The 24,717-nt window shown below is 50.6% G+C and overlaps 1 protein-coding gene and 1 long non-coding RNA gene across 2 annotated transcripts; both read left to right on the top strand.

Annotated features, from left to right (window-relative positions):
- Positions 1-2,905: 2,905 nt before the first annotated feature.
- On the top strand, positions 2,906-5,132 carry LOC146194218 (uncharacterized). The gene is made up of 2 exons (XM_084596016.1): positions 2,906-4,129; positions 4,344-5,132. The coding sequence occupies exons 1-2, from the start codon at positions 2,906-2,908 to the stop codon at positions 5,130-5,132; spliced, it is 2,013 nt and encodes a 670-aa protein (XP_084452142.1).
- Positions 5,133-18,898: 13,766 nt separating this feature from the next.
- LOC146194217 (uncharacterized) lies at positions 18,899-21,699 on the top strand. The gene is made up of 3 exons (XR_014705432.1): positions 18,899-18,962; positions 20,831-20,958; positions 21,066-21,699. It is a non-coding gene; the product is annotated as an uncharacterized LOC146194217 (long non-coding RNA).
- The last annotated feature ends 3,018 nt before the right edge of the window (positions 21,700-24,717 follow it).

Below are 24,717 nucleotides of genomic sequence, written 5' to 3'. Positions count from 1 at the left end.
TTCTGTTTGTTGTGAAACGAATTTGTTGTCCCTTTTGCATTGCTTGTATTAGGGAGAGGGTGAAGAATTTATGAAAGTGGAAAGACATGCCAAAATGTTTGTTAGCCAGTCATGTGTGAGTTCGTTGTCATTGGGGATGAGAAATGTGGGCGGAGTCCCGAAGTTAATGAAACGGCCCCGCGGCCAGGAGAACTCGTTCTGAGCTAGATTTTGATCTCTTTCCTCTTCGGCATAGATCATGGTCATTGTTTCACCTGTTGTAAATACGTACATTCATGTATAAAATTTTCAGTTCATCTTCCTCTCCGTGTGCAAGTTGTTGTGGCCAGATGCAGTAAATTCACTATTTTCATTTCTATATAACGTGCCTTTCTGAAGATGGTGAGCTCTTTTGTCCAATCCTGTAAAAAAGCAGCAAAGCGCTCCCAAATCTTCCACAAAACTGTGTGATATCTTTAATCCTAACTGCGGCTTGGTGTCACTCAAAACATGTAGTTGAGGTAGATTTCTCCCCCCCCCCCTCTTTTTGTTCGTTCAAATGAGGACCAGCGGACACTAACTCTTGCTTTTGTAATGCCCTAGGCCCCACCTTAAGGCAGTACTTCAATGTCAATACCATTTTTATAGCTATGGCTGTCCAACAGCACTAATGTCTTTTATACACTTCTTTTACTAATCTCTTACCCAAGTGGTGGCTTATACTGCGGGGGCGAAAGTCTCTGGACAGTATGTCTAGATTTTGGACTAGAATCGCAGATGTAAGCGAATTGTGACCTTATTTCTCTTGCACACATGAAAGAACTAACGTTCAACTTTCACATCGACAAGTATGGTCCGAGTTTCCTGGTCGATGTGAAAGTTATGTGCTTTGACTGCAGTTTGTGTAGTCCACACACTTGTCCCAGATATTACATAGGGGCAAATTAGGCGCCTTTACAGGGGCAGTTTCTTTGGCGCCCTCTACCTTCCCCATAAAAAAGCTACAATGTTTCTTGCGAACAGCTGGCTGCATTTATAAATACCATTATTTTTTTTTTGTAATTTGTTGTGCGTAGTTGAGAAATCTATGACATACATGCACAGCTGGTTGCCAGAATTATGCAACCATATTTCAGTAACTAACATCCATGCTGCATGCTGCCGGTAATACATCAGGAGCTTGTGGTTGTCAGCTTTTTATGTTTTGTGTGACTATAAGCCTTGCTATTGTAATGTCACATATAGCGCTGTGGGTAAACAAATAACTTTACTTTTAACTCTTGTAGAAGCATGAACACTGCGCAATCACAGCGGCGGGCTATGCTTCCACATTGGGCTTTAGCCACATGTCAAATGTCCATCTTTATTCTGCTGCAGCAGCTTGCATGTGATCAGATAAGTTACTTCGTCGCAGCTGCTCTAAGGAGACGCTTTCTAGACGCTTGTAGCCTAGATGTTGATGTCGATATACCCCCGACACGCCCAGGCAATGTCTTCGGTAGAGGGTACTTGGAAACCAGCGAAATGTGTAGTTTACAGAACAAAAAGGTAACAATTTTAAATGATGTTATTATTGATCACTTCTTTTCAGAGCAGGAACAATTACTTTAGAAATCTGCCTGTTAAACCGCTCAAAGTGCAGGTTTCTGCCGCCAATGCGTACCTGTGTAATACTGCAATGCTCTGGCTGTGCTTTATGTTCATATACAGCATCCTTTATGCTTAGTTTCTCTGCATGTGCACTCCATGTCTTGGGCATTGCTGAGGGTGCATAGCAGCAAGCATAACATGCCGTGTTTGGTCAGAGTGGCATGTTCAAAGAGACGACATAAAAACATTAAAATACTGAATGCCAGGTTCTGGTCAAACTACGTTTGTATATTTTGTTATTCTGCATGGGTTTTGCTGCAGTTATATGACCTTTCTATATAGTATGTGACAGTTCTGAATGGAGATGCATGCGTACAGTGCCATCTAGAAAAAGCAATTGAGAGAAACTGGCAGTTGCCCTTGGAGATGTGTAATCAAAGTTCAGCACAGATAACTTGAATTTAATTTTCCCTTCTATTGCAGGAGGAGTCCAGCCTGCTCTTTCCATCTTAGGCCTGAAAGACCAGCAACAGCTGATCGAGCAAATGCACAGGATAGTAACTGCTCCTGGAATCCCGGCCTGCGGAGGCCGCCCACAGAGAACTCGATCATCTCCTCGCTAATTCCGAAATATTAGGTTTCAATAAATACCTTTTCCTCCACCACCTCCCCAAGGGAAGAGCTGTCACGGCCAAGGATAATTAAAAAAAAATTTTTCAAGTAGATTCTTAATACTCCCGTTGGCCTGCATTTTACCATGCCATTCCTTAACATCGATATTTTTTTAGTGTAGACTATTTATGCATGCAGTTTTTGCAATAAAGCCAAAAAAATGCTTTTTTTACAACCTCGCATGCTGGTATGCCTATGCACTTAGCATGTTTTCAGGAATGGTGCATTTGTGTAAAGCTCAGCTAGCATATGTGCCTCTTTGATGGAAGTTTTAATTGCACACTACTGTTCAGTGCTTTGTGTGTGAAAGTAAAGCAGACAACAGGAAACTTGAACCTGTTGCATATTCTGTTGTCTGCTTTACTCTCACGACAAAGGCATTAAGCACTAGTATGTGACTGAAATTTCCATGGCACATGCTTGCTGAGCTTTACACGAATGTTATTGGCAAGTTTTTACACCAATAGCGGGCCCTGCAAGCATGTTCCGGGAAACGTCCGAATGTCCGCCTCCGGCTGCCCGTCGGACGTCCGTGGGACGCGATCCGGATCCACGAACGATAGTCCGACGGACGTCCGCTGTACGTATATCGAACATAACCGGACTTCCGTCGGATGTCCGAAGGTCCGAAAACGGACGTCCGTCGGTCGACCGTCGGACGTCTATGGCCGTCTGGGTCAGCACCGGAGCGGAGGAGCTGGTGGAGCGCTTGGCGGCGCAGTTTCTCCCAACGGCGCCAGCGACACGCCCACCTCCCTCGGCGCTCGCACTGCCAGCGCTACATCGCACGCCGCAGGTGCGCGAGCGAGTACGCGTCCTGTGCGATGCGAATTTCAACCCCCAAGAGCTGGACAGGGCGCTGGCCTCAAAGAAGAAACGCAGCGCGCCGGGCGAGGTCGGAATCACATATAAGATGCTCAGAAACCTGGACTCTCCACAGCGAGCTGCCCTTCTCGCTGCCAACGAGGCGTGGGAGAGCGGCACCCTCCCGGAGAGCTGGCGCAGAGCCATGGTCATCCCGATACTTAAAAAAGGCAAACCAAGGGGGCATCTGTCTTCCTACCGCCCGATCTCGCTCACATCAGCAGCGGGGAAGGCGATGGAGACCATGGCGCTGCGCCGGCTCGATTGGATAACCGCAGCAAGCGACACAATCGCCTCCCAGCAGAGCGGTTTCCGCCGAAATCGCGCCACGGCTGACTGCATTGCGGACGTCGTGGCAACGCTGGAACAGGCGAGAAACACAGGGCAGGCCGGGTTCCTGATCCTCCTTGACGTTAAAAGCGCATTCGACATGCTGCCGCACTGGGCAATCACGGATGCGCTCGCTGCCATGGGAGTGCACGGCAGGCTATTCAAGTATATTGAGGCCTTCCTCTCCGACCGGGCAAAGTGTGTGCGTGTGGGATCGACGACAAGCACAGACCACCCAGTGCCCTGTGGAGTGCCGCAGGGAAGTGTCCTCAGTCCCTTCCTCTTCAACGCAGCTCTTGCGCAACTCCCAAATTCCATCCCCAAAAAGGCCAGGAAAGTGGTGCGCGTTGCCCTGTACGCGGACGATATTGCGGTGTTCGCACGCTGCCCAACTCGTCACACACGCAGGACAAGAAGCGCACTCCAGGCCACGCTCGATGCGATAGCGGGTCACCTGCGGGCGCTTGGGCTGGTGCTCTCAGCTCACAAATGCGAAGCGCTCCTCACGCACCCCAAAAACTTTGCGGCGCGCAGAAGCAACAAGCCGCTCACAATAGGCGGCAGCCCTCTTCCCTGGAAGATGACAGTCACCTATCTCGGCGTCAGAATCGACGCACACCTCAAGTGGCACCAGGAGGTCAAGCAGCAATGCCGGGCAGCTAAAGCAACAGCACGCATCGCAAGACGCTTCCTGGTAAGGGGAGAGGGCTGCTCACCAGCTCACTGCCTCAGACTTCATGAGGCGGTCTCGACAGCAAGGCAGTTGTACGCCCTGCTCGGCCTCTCCACCACACAGTGTAACAACATAGATACAGTGCATCGCTGTGCCATCAGGCTGCCGCGGAGCTCGAACAGCGCACGAACATATGCTGAGACCCGCTCCGTGGCCTGTCTCGCTCCGCGCACAGCTCACCGCCCTCAACCATGTTGAGCGGATGCAGCGAACTCGCAGCTGCACGGAACTGATCGGACACCTCCGAGCGCAGCCGCTCTACCACATCGGGAAAACGGTGCAACTGTATGACCAGCTGCTCGGCCCGCCACCACCACCAGGGCCGCTCCCCCCACCGCCGCATTCCCCGCTCAGCATAACAACCGAGCTACCGAAAATCTGCTCCAAGCGCAAAACACCCCACTGCGCGCTGCAACAGGAGACTGCGGCGGTGCTCTACGAGGAACACGCAGGGCGTACACGGATATTTACAGATGGCTCCGTCCGCGAGAAGGAGAACAGTGCTACTACTGCCTGCACGGCACCAGAGCTGGGGACATCGAGGCAGTGCAGGCTGCGGATGCCGGCCTCATCCATGACTTCCGAGCTCATGGCCATCTCCCTCTCGGCGGACCTCATCCGCCAGCACAACCTAACAAAGGCTGTCATATGCACGGACTCCAGGGCCTCCCTCGAGGCTTTGCGCAACCCCGAGGGAGGCACACGGCTGCTAAGGGTTGTGGCCGTCAAGCTCCATCGGCTCTGCGAAAACGGGTCTGACCTGGCCCTACAATGGGTCCCATCACATGTCGGTGTCGACGGCAACGAGGCGGCCGACGCTCTAGCGGGGGACGCGCACCACCCGGACACACCGCTAACTCAGCTTGTGACGCCGCATGACAGCGCCCGCCTCATCATAAGGAGACGCACCCGCGCCCTCCACCCGGACGCTCGGATTGCGACTCAACATTGTTCGCAACCATAAACACTCGGAAGTTCGCGCGGGGAGACTACATTCTTCTCCTGCGTCTCCGAATTGGATGCGGCTGGTCAGCTGATCGGCGAACGCGGTTCCCAGCTGGTGCCCCCGCGTTGTGTGCGCGGGCGCGACCAGCCGCTACCAGCGGTCCGCGGACAGAGCGCAGGCATCCCCGATGTGAGCGCCTAGGTGGCCGCTGTGCGCGCGGCCGCACGGGCCTGGGCCGGTGTGTGAGTGTGTGCGGGACTTGGCCGAGCGGGCGCGACCAAGGGATGGGTAGGGACGCCTGGTCACACAGTGGGCGCCAGAGTGGCCAGCTGTACCCCCCTCACAACTCTGGAATAAGTCGCCCCTGCTTCGCCAGCGCCCAGGACCCGCGCGTCTCCTCATCGGCTCTCGGCGGCGCGCCGGAGACCAAGCATAGACTGGGCCGCTCCTCAAAGGGGACTGGCTCACAGCAGCCTTGCTCTGTGCCGTCTGCGCACCGCAGCGGCAACTATCATTGGCCCCCGCGCGCCGCGCGGGGGCGGCGAGAGTGCGCCTTGCACGCGCTCACACGGGGCACTGCGGACTGCGGACCTCGTCGCAGTGCTGCCGTTCTTCGGCCCCCGACTCTGCGGACTTGCTCGCGCGTCCTCCCCCCCCCCCCTCCCAATCTTCCCCTACCCCATTCCCCTGGGCACCAAGAGTGCCGCCGCTAGCTCAGGCTGGCATACGTCGTGCCCAGTACCCCATCCCCCATCATCATAGTATCCACCACCACCACAGCTGTTTGTCGGAATGACAAGCGCTGCTTCCGTTGCGGAGATATAGAGCACGCCATAGGGTGCAGCGGTGGCGTAGCGGTAGAACATCCGCCTCGCATGCAAGAGGACCGGGGTTCAAATCCCGGTGCCGCGCAATTCTCCACCGGATGACAAAAAAAAAATCCGCGTGTTGATGGAATTGCATATACAGGTTTGGGGTGCGACCTGATGCCGGTGAACACCTCCGGCAACGCACTCCCTCACCAGAACAGGAGTTGGCCACCCTGGTGCAGTAATTGGCCACAACCTCCTATGATAAGCTCCATAAAACCTCGGCCCTCAGTCACCAGCGGCTGCGGAACAACTGACCACGGCGGCGGTCAGACCTGTGACGCAGCAGGGGGTGCTAAGAAAGCCTGGCTCCGCTGGACAGGCCGCCATTGGAAACTGACCCTGGCAACGTTTAATGCTAGAACCCTAGCTAGTGAAGCTAGTTTAGCAGTGCTGTTAGAGGAACTAGAGGGCATGAAATGGGATGTCATAGGGCTTAGTGAGGTTAGGAGGCTGAATGAGGCATATACTGTACTGAAGGATGGGCATGTACTGTGTTATCGAGGTTTACCAGAGAGGCGACAACTAGGAGTAGGTTTCCTTGTCAATAAGTATATAGCGGGTAATATAGATGAATTCTATAGTATTAATGAGAGGGTTGCAGGCATCGTAATTAGGCTTAATAAGCGGTATAAACTGAAGGTTGTACAGGCCTATGCACCTACAAGTAGTTATGATGACCAGGCAGTTGAAAGCTTCTATGAAGATGTAGAATCGGCAATGCGAAAAGTAAAGACGCAGTATACTGTACTAATGGGCGACTTCAATGCCAAGGTAGGGAAAAAACAGGCAGGAGGCAAGGCAGTAGGTGACTATGGCATTGGTTCTAGGAATAGCAAGGGGGAGTTACTAGTTGAGTTTGCAGAGCGCAATAACTTACGAATCATGAATACCTTCTTTAGCAAACGGAAGAACCGAAAATGGACATGGAAAAGTCCTAACGGAGAGACTAAAAATGAAATCGACTTCATAATGTGTTCAACCCCCGCATTGTGCAGGATGTAGAGGTAATCGGGAAAGTTCGATGTAGTGACCACAGGATGGCGAGGTCCCGAATTAGCCTAAATCTGAAGAAGGAACGCAATAGATTAGTAAGAAAGAAACCCATCAACGAATTAGCGGTGAGGGGGAGGGCAGAAGAGTTCAGGATCCCGCTACAGAATAGGTATTCAGCTCTAACTGAGGATGGCGACATTACCCTAGAGGCAAGGAACAATAATTTCAAAGATATCATTACTGAGTGCGCGGTAGAAGTAGGCGGTAGGATAGTTAGAGAGGATACCGGTAAGCTGTCTAAGGAGACGAAAGATTTGATTAAGAAACGGCAGAGTATGAAAGCTTCCAATCCAACAGACCAGATCGAATTGGCCGAGATATCAAAGCTAATCAATAAGCGCAAGGTGGCCGATATAAGGAAGTATAACATGGAGAAAATTGAGCATGCTGTAAAGAACGGGGGAAGCCTTAAAGCGGTAAAGAAGAAATTGGGCATAGGCAAAAACCAGATGTATGCGATAAGGGACAAGGCGGGCAACGTCATCACTAATATGGACAAGATAGTCAAAGTAGCCGAGGAGTTCTATACAGATCTCTACAGCAGCCAAAGTAGTCAGGACCGTAATGAGATTGGCGGTAGGGAAAAACAGTCAGACGTTCCACCAGTGACGAAGGACGAGGTCAAGAAAGCACTAGAAACTATGAAAAGGGGGAAATCAGCTGGAGAGGATCAGATAACTACAGATTTGCTGAAGGACGGGGGGGATATCGTGCTAGAAAAACTGGCCACCCTGTATACGCAGTGCCTGGTGTCATCGACGGTACCGGAAGCATGGAAGAATGCAAACATTATCCTCATTCACAAGAAAGGGGACTCTAAGGACCTTAAAAATTACAGACCAATCAGCTTACTGTCTGTTACGTATAAGGTATTTACTAAGGTAATCGCTAATAGAATCAGGACAACCTTAGACTGCAATCAAGCAAAGGATCAAGCAGGGTTTCGGAAACGGTACTCTACTATCGATCATATCCATACCATCAATCAGGTGATAGAAAAATGCGCGGAATATAACCAGCCCTTATACATAGCATTCATTGATTACGAAAAAGCATTTGACTTAGTTGAAACCTCGGCGGTGATGCAGGCATTGCGAAATCAGGGGGTAGACGAGCCGTACGTGAAAGTGCTGGAAGATATATATAGTGGCTGCACAGCAACCATAGTTCTGCATAAAGAAAGTAACAAAATTCCCATAAAGAAAGGTGTTAGGCAAGGAGACACAATCTCCCCAGTACTATTCACAGCTTGTTTAGAGGAAGTATTCAGAGACTTGGAATGGGAGCAGTTAGGGATAAGGCTAGATGGAGAATACCTCAGTAATCTGCGATTTGCTGATGACATTGCCTTGCTAAGCAACTCGGGAGATGAACTGCAAATAATGATTGATGACCTAGACAGGAAAAGTAGAAAGGTAGGCTTGAAAATCAATATGCAGAAGACTAAGGTAATGTTCAACAGCCTCGGGAAGGAACAGGAGTTTACATTAGGTAGCGAAATACTGGAAGTAGTAGGCGAATATATCTACTTAGGACAGGTAGTAACCGCAGATCCGGACCATGAAAAGGAAATAACAAGAAGAATAAGATTGGGATGGAGCGCATTTGGCAAGCACTCGCAGATTATGACTAGCACCTTACCGGTATCGCTCAAGAGGAAAGTATACAACAGTTGCATCTTGCCTGTACTCACCTATGGGGCTGAAACGTGGAGGCTGACCAAGAGAGTTCTACTTAAGTTGAGGACAACCCAGAGGGCTATGGAACGAAAAATGGTAGGGGTAACATTAAGAGATAGAAAGCGTGCAGAGTGGGTCAGAGAAATAACTCAAGTTAACGACATTCTAGTGGAAATTAAGAAGAAGAAATGGACATGGGCAGGACATGTAGTGCGAAGAGAGGATAACCGATGGTCGCTGAGGGTAACAAACTGGATTCCAAGGGAAGGAAAGCGTAGCAGGGGGCGGCAGAAAGTTAGGTGGGCGGATGAGATTAAGAAGTTCGCAGGGGTCAAGTGGATGCAGCTAGCACAGAACCGGGTTAAGTGGAGAGATATGGGAGAGGCCTTCGCTCTGCAGTGGGTATAATCAGGCTGATGATGATGATGATGATGAGAGCACGCCATGGCGGAATGCACAGCAGAGAAGCCGCGTTGCGTCAACTGCAACGGCACTCACGCCGCAACAGAACCTCGCTGCCCCCGCTGGCAGTTAGAAAGGAAGGTAGCTACTCTCCTGGCTACATCAGATAAGCCGCTCACCCGCCGTCAGGCAGTGCAGATCGCTAAGGGTACGGGGAACGAAGCAGAACCCGCCCAAACAGAGAGCGTCGCACGCGTCCTTACTAAGCAAAGTACCGCACGCGGGACTTCCGCGCAAACGATTGCCCCTGCAGCAAATAAACCTCGCGCCGAGACAAATGCGGGAAAACCACAGCCTTATAAGGCAGCTCTGGCGGGCAACACCGCAACTGCGTCCGAAGCGCAGAAAGAAAAGATATCGCTGCCCTCTCAGCAGTGGTGCAAGCCCTACTGGAGCACCTCCCCCTAAATTCGACAGCGCGTCAGCTATGCCAGGCGGCTCTGGCTGCGCAACAATTACTCAGCCACAATGGCTAACCAGCTAAGAGTCAGGCCGCGGATATTTCAATGGAACTGCCGTTCCCTCCGCCGCCGGCAGGCAGAATTAGCTCACATCCTCCCGCTTCGCACATATGATGTTCTCGCGCTACAAGAAACATATGTGCGAGCGGAGGATTTTGCGCTACCTGGCTTCGTCGGGTACAGCAGCGCAACCCAGTGCAAACTGGATTCGTGTCAGGAATCTCCCTGCCTCGACAACTCCCACCCGCCCGGCGCACCTTATTTACGTTCGATCTGCTCTTCCGCACGCGGTTATCTCGCTACACAACATCGGTACGGATCGCATAGAGTGTGTAGCGGTCAAGGTCCGCCTCGCTGGTACCGACACTTCTGTGGCATCAGTGTATGTTCGCCCCCTCTCCCAATGGGATGTACGCTTTTTAAACCGCCTCTCCGCATGCTTATCATCTGATAAAATTATCTGCGGGGACTTCAATGCCCATCACTCTGAATGGGGCTGCAACAACTGCACAAAGCAAGGCCGCGATCTGCTAGATGCAATTCGGGCGCTGGGTCTCACGATACTTAACGACGGCAGCCCCACTCGTGTTAGTCCGAACACAACTGCCATAGACCTAACTCTGGCGTCACCGCGCTGCTCCTACAGCTGGAAAGCCAGTCCGGACACACAGGGCTCCGACCATTCGGGGATCGAGATAATCCCAAAGGATGCTCCCCCAGCAAGCAGAAAAGTCTATGCAGTTGTGCGGTGGTCACGATTCCGCGAACTCTCATCTAGGGAATGCGGAGACTTCTTGCATATAGCCGAGTGCGCGCGGGCAGCTACCAAAATGTGCTCCGTTGCATTTGGGGCCCCGGACATCAAACTCCTCAATGTACGCGGCGCAGAGCACAACGCAGGGCGAGACGGACTGGCAAGGACGATATATTTACCCGCTTGTTTGTCGCCGCCACGCGAAACGGTTACGCCGACGTAGCTCTGCAAATCACTTGACAACAATATCTCGCCAGCCATACTGAATGCGCTTCTTCGGCCTAGGACCCCCCACCACCCCGTCCTTGCTATAGCTGTTACTAGGGGCATCACCAATGCCGATTTGGCTGAGGTCCTAGCTGACAGCTTTCTAGGCGCTAGGAGTGGGCAGACACCGTCGCCACCAGTGCTCACTATTGTCCCAGCCCATCTCGCACCCGATGTTCTAGCACTATGCACAGAGCAATTCTCAATGCGGGAACTCGAGGCTTGTGTCGCGGGGAAGAAAACTAGAAGTGCGCCGGGTCCCGACGGCGTCACGTATCAAATGCTGAAAAACCTGGACACCAATGAACGGTACCGTTTGCTCAGCAGCTATAATGCCATATTTAGGGACGGCAACCTTCCTGAAAGGTGGCTAACAGCAACTGTAATACCGATTCATAAGAAAGGGAAGCCGACTAATAATTTAAAGGCATATAGACCTGTCTCGCTCACATGTGCACCTTGCAAAGTCATGGAAGCAATGGCGCTCAAAAGACTGCAATGGATTGCAGACGCAACCCAAGCCCTCGCACCGGAGCAGAGCGGATTCCGAAATTCCCGCTCTACTATCGACGCCATCGCAGATGTTGCGGCTTTTTTGGAGCAGGCGAAACATAATAAGGAGGCCGCCTACCTCTTATTATTGGATGTACAGAGTGCCCTCGACTGCCTGTCACATGAGTCCATACTCACGGCAGTGCGTTCAATGGGCGTGACGGGCAATCTGTACAACTTTGTAAAGGCTTTTCTTTCTGGGCGCACATTTCATGTCAAGGCCCGCGGACATTTCAGCGCTCCCCGTCCGATCACTGCTGGTGTGCCGCAAGGCAGCGTACTCAGCCCGTTTTTATTTAATTTAGTCATGGCTAAACTCCCCTCACTTATACCGAGTATTTGCACATCTCCAGTTCGAGTATGTTTATACGCTGACGATATTGCACTTTTTTGCCGCGGCCCCACGCTCCAAGGGCGAACCGTTCGAGCAAATTTGCAATATGCTCTCAATATAACACAAGACTTCCTTAAATCTGTCGGGCTGGCACTATCTGTCAACAAAACGGTAGCTCTGATCTTCCACCTACGCTCCGCTGCAAGAAGCCTTATTCCCCCCCTCCAGCTAAACGGAGAGGCTATTTCATGGAAGAAAACAGCCAAATACCTTGGCCTGACATTCGACTACCTACTAAATTGGCAACCAGCGGTTAAACAACTTAGGAAGGAGGCCGGGCAAGTTCTCGCGGCAGCCTCTAAACTCATGGCCAAAGGCGACGGCTGCTCCCCTCTGCTGGCTCTTCGCTTCTATGAGGGCATCGCCGTAGCCAAGTTTATTTACGCTCTCCCGTACTTAGACATTCGCCCACGACTATGGGATTCCATAGACGGCGACCACCGCAGCGCTATCAGGCGTTTTTTGCGGCTCCCCAGCTATTCCCAAGTCGCGGCAACCTATGCTGAGGCAGCGGCGTGGCCAGTTTCTTTGCGAGCGGAACGCGCGGCACTGAACGCAATCGAACGCATTAGAAGGGCGCCTGGAACAGGGCCCCTTATAGCGCGCCTCAAAGCGGCACCAGAGTCCAAGATGGGGCGCGTGCTTACCATCTTCGACGCACACATTGCCGAGCCTCCTCCCCGAGCTCCCATGCCCACACCACCGCATCGCTACTGCTCCCTGAATGTCAGGCTCAGCATTCCGGGCATTAAGAGCAAGCGCAGCACCCCTGTCTGCGCTTTAAGGCAGGAAACCGCGGCCATAATCTACGAGGAATTCAGCGGTAAAACGCTTCTATACACCGACGGTTCCGTCTCGCGCGACGGCGCTTCTGCAACAGCGGCGTGCATTGTCCCAGCTCTAAACTTGAGCTGGCAGTGCAAAATCCCCTATCGCGCGTCCTCCACAATCGCAGAGCAAGCGGCCCTACATTTGGCGGCGGATATTGTCCTCGAAAGACAGGATATTAGCGACGCTGCCATCTTATCAGATTCTCGCGCTGCTCTTATGCAGCTGAAGAATGACAGGCCACTGCCAGCTACTCGCTCACTGGAGGCGAAAATCCGCGCAGCGGAAGCCTACGGCAAAAGCGTCTGCCTGCAATGGCTCCCCTCCCACGTTGGGATTGCAGGCAACGAAGCAGCAGACGAACTGGCCAAACGGGCGCATAACAGCAATGCCCCCGATTCCAACGCGATCACACGCTTTGATGTGGCGCGTCTAAGCATATTCTACAGGGCCAAACAGAAGCACCCTGATAGCCGTGTCGCCTCAGGCAATGCGCCACGGGTTCTGCATCACGCGGATTACGACGCCACTGAGCGATCGAGCATCCTAAAAATGCGAATTGGATGTGTTTGGACAGCAGAGCGCCTTAACAGACTACGCGGAATCGGTTCCGCCCTCTGTCAGGACTGCGGAGCAGTGGAAACACTCTCGCATCTGCTATGTGATTGTCCCGCACTGAACGCACACAGGCGTGCTCTTCAGGATGCCCTCGGCAAACTCGGTATGCAGTCGGCTTCCTCAAATGATCTGTTATTCCCTAAGGCATCGCGTGAAAAAACGCGACGCGTACACGGCTATGTCCTCAAATTCGCCGAGGACGCGCGCATTCTTGCGCGGCTGTAAAGCAATGTTTACCTTTTTTTTAATATATTACTACTGTTTTTTTTGTATTTTCTTCTTCGTCTTACTATTCTCTATCCTCCTCATCTTTTTCCTACTGGAAAGCACACCTTGTGCTTCTACCACGCGTCCCAACGCGTGCTCTAAGCCCGCTCTATGCCGGTTCCAGCATTCTGGCGACCTCCCTCGCCCCTCGGGGATTGGCGCTCTCAACGAGCCAATCAGCTCTTGCGCTCCCCATAGGTCCGCGCGCCGGTCATTCGGCCGCCGGCTCTTCCGCACTTTGCCTGTAGCACTCCAGGAGGTCCTCGCGTAGTGCATCGGCAACCTGGACGATGCACTACGGGAGGACCTCCTGGAGTGCTACAACCAGGTGTGGAGCACTGGGGACCTTCCTGTGGACTGGACGACCGCCATGATTGTCCCAATCCGCAAGGCCGGCAAGCCGCCCACCCAGCTGTCCTCCTATCGACCAGTCTCCCTGACCTCAGCGCCCGGCAAGGTCATGGAGGCCATGGCTCTGGAGCGCCTCACCTGGGTGACCACAGCGGCAGGCTACTTCCCGGAGCAGCAGGCGGGCTTCAGGCGGCACCGATGCACTGGAGATGCCATAGCTGACTTGGTGTCCACCCTGGAGGTCGCCCGGCACTCCAGGCACATCGTCTGCCTGGCCCTGCTCGACATCCGGGGGGCGTTCGATGGCATCTCCCATGAGGCCATCCTGGAGGCCCTGGCATTCCTGGGTGTCCACGGAAGCATGCTGACCTACATCTCCAGCTTCCTGGCCAACCGGAAAGTCCAGGTCCGCCTGGGCAGTGTCACCAGCGCTCCCCGGTTCCCGCGGAGAGGAGTCCCGCAAGGAAACGTGCTGAGCCCATTCCTCTTCAACCTGGTCCTGGCCCTCCTGCCCAACGTCCTGCCGCGGGACCTCCGGCACCCAGTTCGCATAGCCATCTATGCAGACGACATCGCCATCTGGTGCCGGGGGCCCCGCCGTCAGAGGCCACAGGTCATCAGGAGCGTCCAGAAGGCCATGGATGGGATCAGCGCGTTCCTGCTCTCGGTCGGCCTGGCCCTGTCTCCCAGCAAGACAGAGGCCATGCTCCTCAACACCAAGCCGGGAGCCCGCCGGGGCACCACCTTCCTCTCCGTGGACGGTTGCCAACTCCCATGGAGCAGGGAGGTGCGCTACCTGGGCCTGCGGATTGACAACCGCCTGACCTGGCGACCGGCGGTCCGCCACTTCCTGGCCCAGGCTACCAGGGTCCAGGGGGCTATCCGGGCCCTCCTGGCAAGAGGACGAGGCATCACAGCCAAGCTGGGCTTACGGCTCTTCCAAGCCATGGCTGTGGCTCAATTCCTCTATGCCCTCCCCCTGGTCCACCTCACCATCGCCCAGCTCCTCACCATCGAGCGGCGACAACGGGCAGTCATCAGGCTCTGCCTGGGGCTCCCCCGCAGTACAGCCATTGCGGCCACACTTGCTGAGGCCGGGTCCTGGCCGATGGAGCTCCAGGCTAGGAGAACAGCCCTCCAACACATCGAGCGCCTCCACAATGCACCTGATGGCCGCCCCCTCCTGGACCGCCTCCTGGGCTGCCCTCGCTCCCGCATGGGCCACCTGGCGAACGAGTTTGAACAGCTCGTGGGTGGCACCAGTGAGGACCATCCTCTCCCACCACGACCGGACCTGGGCCGGCCGTACTCGATCCGGCTGCTCCTCCCTGGGGCTGGGACCAGGAGGACTGCGGCTGCTGCATGCCTGCAGCAGGAGGTTGCCTGCCTCCTGGAGGAGGACCTCGCTGGTGCAACCCAGCTCTTCACCGACGGATCTGTGCTTCCTGGACCCTGCCCGTCGGCTGCGGCTGCCTGCACTGTCCCAGCACTCGGCATGTGAAGGCAAGCCAGGCTGCCATTTGTGGCCTCCTCCACCACCGCCGAGCTGGCTGCCCTCCACCTGGCGGCGGACATCCTGGCGGAGAGTCCGCATAATCCTAAGGGCGGCCATCCTCACAGACTCCCGCTCCGCCCTCCAGCTCCTCCAGAAACCGGATGGTGCCCCTCCTATGGTGCGTAGCCTGGCCGCAAGACTCACCACCATTGGACTCCGGGGCACCACCCTGACCCTCTGCTGGGTGCCGGGCCACTCTGGAGTGGCGGGCAACGAGGCAGCCGACTGCCTGGCCAGGACTGCCCATGATCCTGGCACCCCCACCAGCACCGCGGTGGGACCTCTGGACGTGGCGAGGGACGTCATCCGACGCCACCTCCTCCTGGAACACCCGGACTCCAGAGTTGCGGGCGGATCTCCCCCCCGTCCGCTTCCCACCAAGGGCCTTTCCTTTGCCGACCGGTCCTTTCTTCTCCAACTCCGAGTCGGCTCCGCTCGGACATCTTCCCGACTCTACCGGTTCGGCCTCACCCCCTCTCCGGCATGTCTGCAGTGTGGACACCAGGAGGAGACACTCGACCATCTCCTGTGTGAGTGCCCGGCCTTCGCACTGCAGCGTGCCGCCCTCTCTTCTGGCTATCGATCTTTTTCCCTCCCCTCTTCCACCTCAGAAGAGGTTCTTTTCCCTCGTGGCCCGACATCGGACAAGCCCTTTCGCCTGCTCCTCGCCTTCTTGGCGGCAACCGGCCTCGCCGACCTCCTCTAGACACCCTGGGGGGCATGATTGCTTTCGCGCAGCGCCAGCGTCTCTTTCTCTCTAATCATTCTTCCCCTCCCCCTTCTCCTACTATCTGCACTCGGCAGTGGCGGTGTCGACACCGTCGGCAGTCAACCGGCCAGTGCACTCCCCCCTTCCTCTTCCGAACAACCACCACTACCCACTTCGTGCGTGCGCTCCTGGCGCGGCTCTGCTCTTTTCCTTGTCTTTGCCCTCTTTGCCACGACCACCCCTTCTTTTCTTTAATACCCATTCCCCGCGTGGTGCAACGGCGGTGATTCCCTCAATAGAGGAGACAGTTGAAAGCACCACGTTACCCCCCTTTCTCCCATTCCAAACCAGAACATCAATCCTCCTCCTCTGTGGTGAGGCTGGGCGGAGTGAGGATCGAATCGTCGGGATCGGATACCCTGTGCGCGCGGTGCGGTGTCATCGGACGGCGGACGCTACAGCTGTGGTGGTGTGGTGTCTGTGCTCGGGGCTGGCTGCAGGATTCCGGCACCGGGGAGGGGAAAGGATCGCCGGGACGCCAAGTGAGCGGCGAGGTGCCCCGCTGAACCACCCGTCCTTCAAAACCCCGGATACTGCCGAAGTTCGCCGCCACCGCCTCGCCCTGGGAGCGGGCACGCAGGCTACTACTTCGGGTGCCGCCGCCGATGGACTTATCGCGCTGTGGGCACTGTACCGCTTCCCCTCATCGACCTCGCCCCCCTCCATATACTTGCTCAGGTGCCCCCTGCCACAAACAGACCCGCCTCCCTCCCCCTATCCTATCAATATTATTATTATTATTTTTTTTTAATAATAATATCCCCCCCAGCCATAGCTCCCCAACAGTGTCCCTCTCATGAGGAGGCAATAGGGGGGCTAACCACCCCACCCTTCAATCCCCCCCCCCCCCCACCTAGAACGCGCCCACCCCCCTAAATTCAAGAATCACACAGTCTCCGCACTTCGTGCGTGCGCTCCTGGCGCGGCTCTGCTCTTTTCCTTGTCTTTGCCCTCTTTGCCACGACCAACCCTTCTTTTCTTTAATACCCATTCCCCGCGTGGTGCAACGGCGCGGTGATTCCCTCAATAGAGGAGACAGTTGAAAGCACCACGTTACCCCCCCTTTCTCCCATCCCAAACCAGAACATCAATCCTCCTCCGGCTTGTTTTTAAAATCAAATTAAAATATATTCGCGGAAACGTGCGAGGTTGGGATTGCTTGGGGAGCATCTCTGTATAACCAGGAAAGCAATCGTATTCCTTCCGACGCTTCAAAAAATGGTGTCTATACTCCTTTAAGGTTTGCTCCTTTAGTGCCAGTCGTCGTCTGCAACGCAGGCTGTCTCTTCACTGCACGGCCGAAGCTCCTTGAACACCATATGTTATAGTTGGTCTCATCGATGTAAAACCTGCACAAGCGAGGTCCTTCACACTGCAACCATTGCGCGTATGTTTTGCGGCAGCGTTTCACGTCGTCTCTGTTGCGGTCAATTGGCATCTGAGTCATCAACTTCATAGCGTAACCGTGCGAATCCAGTAGGCGATCAATGGTACTTGTGCTGATGGCGATTCCCGGCAATTCTTCTTCCACTGCTGGCTTTATTTGCTTTAGCGTGAAAGCAGGGTTGTTATCCACAATATTCTTTAGAGGCGTTACTACCTCACTTCCGATTTTTTTCTATGTTCCGCCTTTCTTCAACGCTCTATCGCTCGCTGCAATGGATCTCGCCGTCTTTAAATTGATGCCCAGCGTGTCTGCCAATTTTTTCACATCTCCTCCACGCCTCGACACTTCGAGAATTCTGGCCCTGTCATGCTCGGAGACTTTGCTTTTCTTTCTTTTTGGTGCACCTGGAGGCTGGAACGGGGGTCCCCGTTTTCGGTGCCCGATTAGGATGTCAGAGCACTGCTCATCAGCTTCCATGGAAGAAAATAATGCGCGTTAAAGTTCATGCAGAATTGATGAAAACACGCAGACTACCACCTGCCTATAATATACGAGTACGCACCACCACCGTCCGGCTCTACTCCGTCGTGCAAATGCAGACGACAACGCGGCACACACAACGGAGGAGCGAAGATTGCCGCCTGCTTTGAAGTCTCTTGTCTTCTGCGTTTCTAGCAGTTTTTGTTTTATGCTCTTGAGAAAACATTTCTATTTCTTGCAAAAGAAAGCACACCTATTTCTAATAGTGAATTCACGTGTCTGTGCTTTCATCCATTCTCCTAGCATAGCGCAAAAACAGACGACAATTCGGCACCGAGTAAACGGAGGCGGAAAATTTGCAGTCTGCTTTGGAACTTTTTGGCATTGGCTGTGTAATGTTTGGCTGATGAAATTACATATAGCTAAATTAGGTACAGTTCATTAAAACGTTTTTTAATTGTGTGATAAAATAATTGTGTTTCATTGAAGACATTTTAATTCTGCATATATTCTGTAATCAGCAGTGAGCACATTTGTGGGATAAATTGTCCTCTTGGAATATAGAGCCAGTTAGCCACAGCTCTGGGACCCTTCAGTATTTCAGTGCCGAAATTGTGTGTTTGTCATAATATTGACGAAAGTCATCCCATATATGCTAACGCTTCGCTTACTCGTCGCATGGTCTGGAATGTGATCTCAATTTTTATTTATTTCTGGAATTCGTGTTTCATGCTTTGGAGCCCTCCACCACATTCATTTTTCACATGTGGATAAATTGGTTGGCACCCGGATTAAATTCGCTGGCGCTTGTAATAATTGCGTTGGCACTCGGATTAAATTGGTTGGCGCGGACATTATTCGAGTTGGCGCTTGGATTAAATATGCTGGCGCTATGATTAAATGCTTGGCATTCGAATTAAATTACATGGCGCTTAGATTATATCAGTCGGCGCTCAGATTATTTCCGCTGGCGCTAGGATTAAGTTCAGAGGGAAAACCTGTAGTCGTGTGTGCACGTTAGGCCATTGGTTTGTGACTGCGTTGAAAATGTATCCCGCACAGCGGCTGCTACTTCTGGCTGCAAGGCAAGCTTAGCTTGGTGAGTAAGAAATTGGTTCTTCTAAATGAGTCACTTCATGGAGCAGTAAAGTGACTGAGTGTTTTGTTTTTTCGATAAAAATGCTGCAAGGACCGTTGTTTGCATCCGCCGGCGCAGGCTGTATGGGCGAGCAAGATAGCGCGCGCGGACCGTTTAGTCAGTACGAAAGGCGGTGTTTTATGGCGCATCTATAGTTTTGTGCATGCAAGAAGGTTTAGCGCTTGTAATTCCACTCGCCGCGTTTCGTGAACTGCCATTGGCGGCGGAACTCGCGATGTAATTCTTCAAAATGAGCTTGGCGATCCGACGTCTTTCGTTGATTGCCGCTGGTTCTAACACTTTCCCAGGAAACACAACTGAGCACGAAAGTCTGCATGCTTAGTGTGGCCTTCACTCTGCAGCAAGATACAGAAAATACGCACCGTGGAAGCCGTGCATTGTTTATGGCAGCCTGCAGCGCTAAGTTATGCCGCGGTTGCGAAAAAGAAGCCGCCTAGGGTAAGGGGCATTCCGGCCTAAGCAACTCTCCCAACTGCTAGCAAAATACTCTCGGCCTGTTCACAGGCACAAGTTGGAACACATGGCGAGATATGAACGGCGTACAAACATTCTGCAGTGATTTAATTTTAATAGTTCATAAAATGTTTACAGTCAGGCATTACATTGCCACAACAATACTATATATGTATTCAGTGATTAAGTGATTTTACATTTTCATATAGTCAGAAAGCACAATTTAGTTCTTTTTAAGTTCCTGAACTGCATGCTGGTGATGTTCTGGTGCTCTATTTGCTTTGGTCCTTAGGTTTTTTTTTTGTTTTTGTTTTTTTTTTGGGGGGGGGGGGGCGGAAATGTTTTAAGAAATTAAGCTTCAGTTCAATTGGTACAGACGGAAGTCGAAAGCAAATCTTTCGGAGGGACCTCGTATAACGAAAAGCCTATTATTAATACACAAAAACATATCAATTTCGTTTGTTTTCTTGCTTCACGGCCAATAGACTGTTCCTGTACAGAACTGGGAAAAGGAAAGAGAGTACTGAATCTTAACTTACTTTTAAGGCGTATAGAATGTAGCCATGTTATAATATGGGTTCAGTGTATGCCTTCTGGCTGTCCTCAACAACAAAGCTGTGACTCCACGCAAACCTTTTGATAGCATATGGACTCCTCCCGAAGTGAAGGTGTTTGGCATCAAAGGTGAAATGCCTTCATTTAATTTAATGCTCTTTTTCACATTCTGATGTTGTGTCTGTGTTTGGTGCTCTTGTTATTTTGTGTCTGCGCGAATTTTCATGTAAACAAAACACTTGCCCAACAGCTCAAGCAAGTGAGCTATGCATTCTTTTCTTTTTTGCTCTGGGTGCATGCTCACTGTTTAAAATATTGCTTTCATTTAATTGTTCTAGGAAAAACTGGTGATGCATAGGTAATGCATCCATTCATAGATACGTGATACATAGATTTATTTCTTCTCTACGTATGTCGAATGAAACACTTGGCAAACTAAGAGGCAGAAACCTTACCGAGCATAGAAAGTGACTCTCAATAAAAAGAAAGGAATGTATAAATCAGGAAAATGGCGGTTCTCTTCAGGTGTGTCTGTTGGTGAAGACAAGGAAATGTTTTAGCCTTTCAGGTCATCAAGGAGTTATTAATATACATATATTATACTCAGCACTATTTTGTGCTGCTAGTGCGTGTCTCGGTTAAACATATTTCTATTGTGTACTCAGTACTCTCAACCTTATGTGACATATTTTGAGGTTACATTCTTATCCTAAAGTGGAATTTGTGCCAGTGTTTTGTAATCAGTGATTTGCTTTATTAAACTTCACAAGAAATCGTTAAAGCATTGGAACACCTTGCAGGTATCCACCACCTCCACGGCTGCCTAGCAACTATCCTTTTCCTGTCTGTGCTGCAAACACACTTAGCGATAAGGGCCACGGGACTGACATCTCACTGGGCAGTCACGGGCTACTGACTGAATACACAGGTATGGTTTGACTTTGCCAAAAACTTAGAGTTGCCAACAGTGGGACTTTTTCCTTCTGTTTGGGAGCTCATATATCTAAATCGTGCTTTTGATTTTAATCCTGGCAGGTGTGACATGGAAAGCCTTCAACACCAATGAAACTTAGTTTTGCCGACGTCCCAAAAGAGTGGTTGGTGTTTGCCTTGTGACAAAGACCAAGTCCACATCTAAAGGCGCTGCGCAGCCACCATGAACAGTGCCACAATAGCAAGCAGCTGGGATCAAGGCACCTTCTGTGCTGAGTTACAACTCAAGTTTGAAGCTTTGTAATTTTGCAAAGGTAGGCCTCCAACAACTGACAGAGAGGAGCCTCCCAATCAATTGAGCCACAAAGGAATTCCCCCTTTCATGGCAGTAGGGGACAAAAAAGAGGTAGTGCAGCTGGTGTTCAGTACCGATAAAGAAAAAGCTGCCCAGCTTAGTTAGCTGTGGACAAGGGCTGGAGTGGTACTAGTGTTGAGAATGATCTGATTGGCAGAAAAGCCTCCTTTGAGGGATATTCGCCCCTTCATTCTTTATTTGTAACTGACTGCAGTGGATCTGATAGCCCCGGAAGTTTTCTTTTTTTTTTTTTTCAATTTTCTCTGCCCTCTAGGGTTGTACAGAATAACAGATGCACAACCCATGCCAGCTCCCTCATTTTACGATGCTTTCATGCCAGAATGTTGGCAGTGGTATTCAGACCTTGTTTTTTTTTTTCAATGCCTTTTCTCCATGCATAATAACAGGCTATTTAGCGTAACACAGTCGCACACAAGACAGAGGACACCACCAGCACTTACAACTGTTCAGCGGAAAGCAGCCGATACACATAGCCTACTCAGGTGATGCACACGGGTACAAGGCAACATGGAAACAGCACCAATTTTGTCAAACTATGCGTGAGGAATTTTTCTTCAGTCTCATAAGAAAAACCAATTTGCTGCTGACACAGCTGAAACCTGCTTTTTTATATGAAGGGCTTCTAGTGTTTCATGAGCCATTACCCAAACCCTACGGTGCAAAACAAGCAAGTCGCTCACCTTCATTGTTAATGTCTTTTGCATGTTCCCTAAGTTGGCCATTCACGCAGAATCCTGCCTGTGCAAAATAAGGTTTTTCTACATGACAGTAGAATTTATAGACGGTGATGCACTTTACGAAATGCTGGCCATGTCTCTTCTGACAGCCGACCTGTTTGCTTTCGTAGCTTATGTGATGGCTTAGCTGAGCAAGCTTTCAGGGAGCAGAGAATACCATCTATACATTAAACAGGTTCGAGCTGTGTCAGCGACACTTCAGCTTTTCTTTGAGGCTGAACAGATATTTCTCATACCTGCTTTGATAAGATTGGTGCTGTTTTCCTGTTGCCTTGTACATATGCACGTCAGCAGTGAAAGCTATGCATCGACTGCTTGCCCCTAAACAAACAGTTGTAGTAAGTACACATGGTGTCTTCTTTCTTGTGTATATCTGTGTTATGCTAAATACCTTTTTTATTTCTGAAAACCAACTACCTCAGCAGTTAACTTCCTTCTTTTTATACCAGCAGAATGTGAAGAGCAGCACTGTGTGCAACACTGAATTTTATTCTCTTTTTTTTTTTTTTGCTGTGCCTTCTGCACTCCTCGCAAGCTGTTTGCTGCACTACAAAAGGTAAGGGCAGTTTGTGCCATCATGGCTGGATCATGCTGCCGTTATCTTTTGTAGTGCTGCAAACAGCTTTTGAGATAGAATATAGTGGTTGGTATGTACAATAACAGGGATGCAAACCTTTTGCTCCTTTCCTTTTTTTTCCTTCTAGTGTTTCTTGTAAGTGATGTACGACCCCTGCTACCTTTTCCTTAGTGCTTTTTATTTATGATAGTAGAATGTAACTATGACAGGCATGCAGCCATTGCATTGTTTTTTCAGTGCATTCTAGTCATGCTAATAGGAACAGCAGCAGTGAAGCAGTCTTGGCTTTTTTTGCAGTGTAGATTTTTTAATGGATTTGATGTCGTGCCTAATGCTCAAGTGTTTATACAGCTTCTACAAGATGTATGTATGACCAGCATTCAGTTGGTGGCATGCATGCATGCACATATAGTATTATGAAATGCAACACTGGTGATGATGGTCCTTTGTGAAAGCACCTTTTTCTGTATACAGAAGCTTTTTCATTCAAATTTGTTGCTTTGTTTTATTTTGTACAAACATTATGCAGATAGTTCGTTTAACCACTCAACCAGTTTTGTACACTTTTGCATACCTATCCCTGTTTATTTCTAGTCATTTCCTGTTCTTGTTTGGAGTATGGATGTTTTCATTGTTTTTGTAAAGAGATCATTTTAAGCTTGGAGAGAACTGCATTATTATTTTGTCATTTTCATACCACTTGTAGTGTCTAGTTTCTGTGCTTTTAACTTTGTAGTGCATTGTTGAAAAAAATCAAATATATGATTTACACATTTTGTTTCCTAGCACCTTTTGCAGTTATTGCCGCATCTCCCAAAGAGCACCCAACGATGGCTGTCCACCGTGCAGTGTGGCATGTTTAGTAACAAAGAATGTGTGCAGATGTCACATACTGTTCGCAGTTCTATATCTGTGAGAATGAATGAGAATGTGCATCATTCTTTTCATGTCATGTGTTCATGAGTTGGCTCTTTCTGGTGTTTTCTTCCTTGGTACAATATTAGGCTTCAGAGAACCACATTTTGTCATTTGCATACTGTTGCTTGTGGCTTTCCTTGCTTTTACCATGCGTGAGATTGTTTAAGTTGCCTATTTGCAATGTATAATGTTGAGAAAATTAAAGAGTTCTGTAGTTTACTCATGTCATTTTCTAGCATTGGGTGCAGTTACTACCAAACTTTCTAAAGAGCACCTGATGGCCATTAACAGTGAAATGTGGCACGCTTTGTAATAAAAATATACAGTTCTCATTACTAGACAACAGTTGTAGTGCATGAGAATTAATGATTTACAATTGTACATCAGTTTAGATTGCATCATAACTGAATGTGTGAAAGAGCACTGTGGGTGTGTGACGGCAATGCAGCTTTAGTTGTAGTAGCATCTGATGAGACTATATTTTATGTCTGGCATTAGTGTTGAAAACCTCTGCAAATACATAAGCATTTCAGACAGTTTTACGAGAAATAGCAGGGAATAAATAATTTAGAGCATTGCAGGAGATTCTAGAGCTCATTTACGACATTCAGAATCTATTTTAATGATTTCTAGATGATGACTTGCAAGACATCTTGTAGCTTAAAAAAGTGGGTGCATTAGCTGAGCTAGATACAAGGTGTACCAAGACGTATAAAAACGTCTTTCATATCTTGTCAATGCATCTTTTAAATGTCTATCAGCTGTCTTGGGTGCCACTTCAGATGTCTATAAGGTGACTTGTTTATCTTGGGCAAGACGCCTTATAGCTATCTGCTAGACTGACTTACGTTTAGTATGTTTTGTCTTCCAGATTTCTAGGAGATATCTTGCAAGACGTCTTGTAGCCTAAAAAAGTGGGTGCATTAGCTGAGCTACAAGATCACTACAAGAAATATCAAGACATCTGGCAATGTCTTGCATATCTTGTCGAGACATATTATATACGTTTAGTAGCCATCTCAGAGGTCTACTGAGACATCTATCAGGCATCTTGCTTGTCTTGGCAAGACAATTTATAGCCGTCTCATAGATGGGTTGGTGTTTACTGGGTAGTGACAGAAGGGGGTGGTCGTTTGGTGCCCAGCG

The sequence above is a fragment of the Amblyomma maculatum genome, chromosome 3 (genome assembly GCF_055883805.1).
Source record: "Amblyomma maculatum isolate TAMU_Amacu chromosome 3, ASM5588380v1, whole genome shotgun sequence".
NCBI lineage: Eukaryota > Metazoa > Arthropoda > Arachnida > Ixodida > Ixodidae > Amblyomma > Amblyomma maculatum.
Note: the sequence above shows the minus strand (reverse complement) of the source record. Positions and strands in the feature narration are given on the sequence as shown.

Bases quoted from the DNA above. Each gene is read 5' to 3' on its own strand.
- LOC146194218 (XM_084596016.1), top strand. From the start codon at position 2,906: ATGGCCGTCTGGGTCAGCACCGGAGCGGAGGAGCTGGTGGAGCGCTTG. The intron at 4,130-4,343 runs GTAAGGGGAGAG...CTCCGCGCACAG, and splicing joins GCATCGCAAGACGCTTCCTG to CTCACCGCCCTCAACCATGT.